Here is a 6,046-nt window from a genome sequence, read left to right as displayed (position 1 = left end):
AGTCCAGAGATAGTGACGCTTCTGTGCTTAGGGACTTCCATACATAACGGTAAAAAGGATATCCGATTCGCTATCATTCTGGTGAATCTGGATATGAACGAATTGGACGTTATTAACTAGGATATCGATACGAATTGGATCATTCCATAAAAGCTAGATACCTCCAACAAACCCATGAGCTTCTACCCGATGAGATGAATTAAAGCCCAATCTATCAATGATCATGTTTACCTTCTCACCGGTAATACGCGGCTCAACAAGGGCTAGTATCGAAGGTCTGTGTTGCCTTATAAAGGTTCGAAGAATATGTCCAAAGTTGGGGCTAGCCTCTCCTTAGAAATTCCAGGTGAATATTTTTAAATCCATAAACATTGAATAATAAGAGAGATATGGATACCACGGCCAACGGATCCACCTAAAAAAAGGAAAAACCAAAAGGTTCAGGCAGTGTTGTCGGTAGCAGCGCCAACTAGTGCCACATCTTCGTCGCCCTCGATCCAGGTGTGAGCACCTCCTAGAACTTCTTCCACTACAAGTTTGGAGGCGTCTAGGGCTTCTTCGTGGCATTTCTTCAATTTGTAGTCCTGGTGGGAGTCTTTGTTCACATGAATACCAGAAGAGGCCTGACCGTCTGCTGGTTTTGAGTGTTCACGGAGAGGTGTTGGAGCTTGCAATTTTGGCCAGGTCAGTGTGGATGTTTGGTTCAACCTGGTCACCTATCCAAACCATCGAGTTCCTTTGTGGGTCAAGTAATGTCTGACTCTGATGGATCGTGGCCAACGGGTCGAAGCTAATTAGGAGGCCCATAATTTCCCCATTAAGCTTTCCTGTCTCGAGCATTCCACATTGAGCAGCATCCGTTGTTTCCTTTCCTGAGCTCAACTCATCAGGCATTGTACTAGGGCCTTGCATGCTTTTCATGAGCCGGCCTAGCCTAGGTCCAATTTTTTTTAATTGTTCACCCTCTTTAATACCCTGTTCATCGTCTCCTAAAATCCGGCTTGTATTAATCTCTTTGCCTTTCCTCTGCTCTCCTGCATTAACACCCAAAACTGACTTCCCTCGTAAATTCGCACTCAATCCGGTGTTGAATGAATCTCCTTCCCCTATCTCCACAATCAAATCAAAGTGCAACCTCGATCCGTTGTGGCCAGTGGTAACATAACCTTTCTTATTGATGAGGTTGTTTCCTTTCCTGTCATTTCTCCTTTCCCATTGCACCACTTGCATCCATGACCCAAATTTTTTCCTTTGTGCCACCGATTGCGACGAAACAACCTTGATATTTTCTTTAAGTCGACTCTCCCCATCAGTGGCGACCTCCCTGGATGTCCTAGGACATTGTTCACGAAGGTGACCGTAACATCCACACTTAAAGTAGGTTGTCGGCAGCCCTTCGTATTCTACCCTCTGACGGTGCCCCTTGATTCGGATTTTAGAGACTAAGAGTTTGGTGAGATCCACTGAGACGACTAGATGGGTAAACCTCCCCTGCTCTGTTGATTCTGTATTATAGTCTATCCTCACTACCGTGTCGATCGCCTTAGCAATGATTCTTAACATGCTTTTGTGGTAATATTGGATGTGTAAATCGGAGAACCATACACAAGCAACCACCGACATGACTTTATCTTCCTCGATTGAAAATGATGTTGTCCATGGTTGCACTGTTAGGTAGTGCTCGTAACTGACCTAGGGGCCCTTTGTAAGCGTATATGTATAATTATTCGGGTCACTAAACTTGGCCAGGTAGAAATTATTCTCTAGATTAATAAGTTGAAATGTTTTAGCAGGCCGCCATAAGCTCTAGAGACAGTTGAGGAGAGGATGGTAGCAGATGGCTCTGTCTAACAATTTGATGAACGCCGAGTTCCTCATGGATTGAGACAAGTAATTATGAATTCTATCTGAGAAGGCCACCGCTGGAAAGTCACCATCCGTAACCAGGATCACGTCGTCATTCTTGATTTTAAAGTCATCTTGTTTCTTCTCCATTTGCCTTGTGTTGGTAAGTTTTTCCTCGAAAGATGCTCTATTTCGTTCCCAGCATCTATAAAGTCTCATTCTTTGCTGTTCGTATTCCACCCGATCTCTATCCTCTAATTTTGTCAAATCTATGTCGCTAGCATTCTCCAAATTCGCGTCCATATTCTGTCCACTCACCACCATACCCTCTGGTGTTAGGTGGTCGGGTGTCCCATATTCTTACCTTCTTTATCAAATAGCCATCCTCCGGACACGTGGTGCTGCGCCTTTTTCAGTAAGAGAAATATCATTTAGAGAAAACATATTAGAAATCTCCAGTAAACTATCTTGTTGGGATGATGATTTTATATTATTGAATACATGACCCAATAAAAAGAATAATATGTTTAATGTCTCATTAATTGCCAAGAACTTTACTTTATTGGGTGCCTTTAGGGGAGTTAATGGGTTGATGAGTATGTCTATTTACAAGTTACATTTTTTTTTAATTTTAAATTTTGAATAGGAAAAAGCTGAGTGGAATACTAATTTGTATTTAAACACACATTGACATAGAAGGAAAATATTATTTTTTAATGAAAAGAAATAAAATCTCATCTTTTTTATTTTTTATCAATACATATACAAGTGATTCATTTAGTTACATAAAAACATGAGGTATTTGAAAAGCACAAACCAATTAATTAAATAATTATGTGTACATACATAGAGATGAAAACCTAAAAGTTGCAGTACAGAAGATCATCCATAGAAGTTATTGAGTCACTACATAATGAATCAAATATAAATGTGTCCATAAAGTCAAGATCAAAAACAGTGTTGTCAAACGAATTGTGGATAACTATTCCATTGCCATCCATTGCGACACTCGAATCCTCATGCACTTGAATGTTTTGATCATGTGGTTGCAGATCTTCAAGTTTCGGTGTTTCGAGGCATTCCATAATGTCAAGCTCATGATCAAAGGTTGTTAAACAAGTTGAAATAATGACATTAGAAGTCGAAGTAGCGGTGGGAAGAGGTACATTAGGTTTTTGATTATCATATCCACAAGCAAGCCTGACTGACGGCGGAGGAGGTAATGTGAGGATAGGAAGAGTAGAGGTAGAAGCATGTGATGAGGTAGAAAAGATTTGTTGATTGCGAGAGGATCGCTTGGATGAAGGGATGAGATTATGAGTTTTCGGATCAAGTCCTTGTGAGATCAACTTTTTCTTAATGCATGAATTCCAAAAATTCTTCACTTCATTGTCGGTTCGGCCTGGTAGGTGCTTTGCAATTTGTGCCCACCTGCATTTTTGAGTACATGCAAATTAAATTCATGAAACATTTATATATATATGTATATATATTTTTTCTAAAATTCATATGTGTATTATTAGTTGCATATATTTGTTTTATAATCAAAACATAAACATAATAATTTTTTTTTGTAAAACAGTACCAGAAACAAAAAACAAATTTTAGAAGTTTTTAAACTTTATCTTCATTAATTTTACTCTCCTTCTTTTAGTTGCTATGATTAATTTTGTAACTTTGTAAATGAAAAAAAAAATTAAAAATTAAAAGTAAAAACTAGAACACATTTTTTTACATTTAGTAAAAGAAGGGTAAATAATGAAATGAAATTAAAGATTCTAATTGCCTGTTGCCTAAAATCCTATGGACGTCAATGATGATCTGCTCTTCTTCTGCAGTGAAAGAACCCCTCTTTAGGTCTGGCCGCAAGTAGTTTATCCATCTCAGCCTGCAACTCTTCCCACATCTTTGTAACCCTACAACATCGGCTCCCACAATCACACCAATATGAACATACATAGATACATATATATAAACCTTCATATACTATATATGTATATGTATATAGATATATATGATTGCTTAGTTAGACAGGGCGAGAGAGAGAGAGAGAGAGAGTAAGAGTACCAGCAAGCCTGGGAACGGAACTCCAACTGGTGTGGCCATGGGTAGTTATGTGTTTAAGCAGCTTTTCATCTTCTTCAGGAGACCACAGCCCTCTCTTTACTTTCTGTTTGCTGCAACAACGATGACCCATCTCTACCTAATTCCCCCGCCTCTTCAACAACATATATATGCACACATGTACATATACACAACCCTTTTATACATCTTTGACATTTCCTGCTCCAACATTTATATACACACACACACACAGAGCCATCTGTATGATTTTTATATAAAAAAGATTTGGTGAGTATGTATAATTACGCCGTATTGGAATTTCTAGTAACCTATGAAGCTTCAGCGCATGTAACACGACAAAGGTCAATACAAGGCAAAACTAGCTAAGATTAATCATTGTTTCGTATAATCAATTACATATATATATATATATATTATTTAAAAAAAATTATCCCATTTTAAAGTTTATACTCAAACCATCTTAACAATCTGCTCTGATGCATCATATTAATATGATGCATGCATGTATGTGTATATATATATATATATATATGTAGGATATATTTTATATCATAAAATATAAAACCAAATTGAAAAGCAAAATAAAAAAAAAAAAGCAGATCTAACTAAATTAAACTAATCCTGGAGACTAATTCTCTGGGGAGAAATTCTTTAATTGGTGATAACAGATTATTATTATTTTTCTCTTCAATTATTTACAAAGATTTTTGTCGACTTTGTCAACTTTGAGTATAATGAGGGTTACTTTTATTGATAGGTTACCTATAAGCATGATCAAAACTCCATTTTTGTTTTAATTAAAACTCAAGCCTGCTCTTGTATACACACACACATATACATATTTATTTGTATAGCTGAAAAGGAAGAAGATTATAATTACTTATTATTATCATCCATGCAACAATTTAATTAAAAAGAAACAGCATCTTACTAAATACTGAATTATATGGGACCTTAGGTTAAACTTTAGTTAATTAATAAAAAAGGTTTGCTTGATGGGTAACTAGCTCACGTGATTTATGTAATTAGATAAACTTGGATATACATACATACATATATATATATATTCATATTTAATCTGAGGATTCATCATGAATTTTCTAACATAACTGAAAGAAGGTAATCCAGAAATTAATAAATGTGCTGGAATTTAAACTTAGGGTTCACTCATATAATGAGAGATTAAAAGGTCTAATTGAGTGTTCTTGTCGACTTTTTTTTTTTTTTTTGCCCAACTGATATCTCTCTCAACCTCATCTTTAGATCCAAAACATATCAAGATGTGAACAAAAACATGTAAAGCAAACTCCTTAATCAGTAATTAATTAATTAATTAATTTGTTAGTTTGCCCACTAGCTAGTACTGACCCAAACCTAGACACCATTCTAATAATAAATATATGAAGATATGTGTGTGTACATATATATATATATATATATATTAAAACATAAACCATATATAGCAGACATATATAACGTATAAAATTGTGTAAAGTCATCTCACACACATGTTTATATCTTATGATATTCGATCAGTGATGCATTAACCTTCTGTTAGACAACAAAACATATATATATATATATATATATGTATGTTTATATATCTTGCCCTTCATTTCCCTCTTAGATACAAATAACGTAATTTTATATAATGATTTAAATAAAATATATATAATTATAATTTACCATACAGTGAAGTGAAGACCTGCACTATAAAACTCTTTGTTAGAAAAGCTAATAGACCAAATATATAATACTGCTTCCCTAAAAGTAAATCTTATCTTCTCAGCTAAATATAAATATATATATATATATATATATAATATTGGTCGCCTAAAAATTGAAACTTCCCCACAACGTCTGAGAGTGTCTTGAGTCTGTATATACAACTAACGCATGTAAAAGTTACGTCTCTTTTTATAAAATTTATGGATTGTATACTTAATTAGTTTATGTTAAACTAAAACCTTCATTCCATATTACATATGAGTTATAATTCAAAAAAATTAATTATAAAATATAAAAAATATAATTGAAAATTTTAAATTTTATTCTTATATTTATAAATTTTAAATAGACAATTATCATATATTCTTAAAAATTAGTTTTTATTTAA

At 34.6% G+C, this 6,046-nt stretch overlaps 1 protein-coding gene across 1 annotated transcript; it reads right to left on the bottom strand.

The window, feature by feature from the left end:
- Positions 1 to 2,602: 2,602 nt before the first annotated feature.
- On the bottom strand, positions 2,603 to 4,280 carry MYB67 (myb domain protein 67). Its single transcript, XM_088212327.1, has 3 exons — positions 3,913 to 4,280; positions 3,632 to 3,761; positions 2,603 to 3,276 (listed from the first exon to the last, which is right to left on the bottom strand). Exons 1-3 carry the CDS (start codon positions 4,040 to 4,042, stop codon positions 2,706 to 2,708), a joined length of 831 nt encoding a protein of 276 aa, XP_088068453.1. The 5' UTR covers positions 4,043 to 4,280; the 3' UTR covers positions 2,603 to 2,705.
- Positions 4,281 to 6,046: the final 1,766 nt, after the last annotated feature.

This window comes from Carica papaya, chromosome 2 (assembly GCF_054855325.1).
Source record: "Carica papaya isolate Zhongbai chromosome 2, ASM5485532v1, whole genome shotgun sequence".
NCBI classification, from domain to species: domain Eukaryota; kingdom Viridiplantae; phylum Streptophyta; class Magnoliopsida; order Brassicales; family Caricaceae; genus Carica; species Carica papaya.
This window is presented reverse-complemented; position numbering and strand designations above follow the sequence as displayed.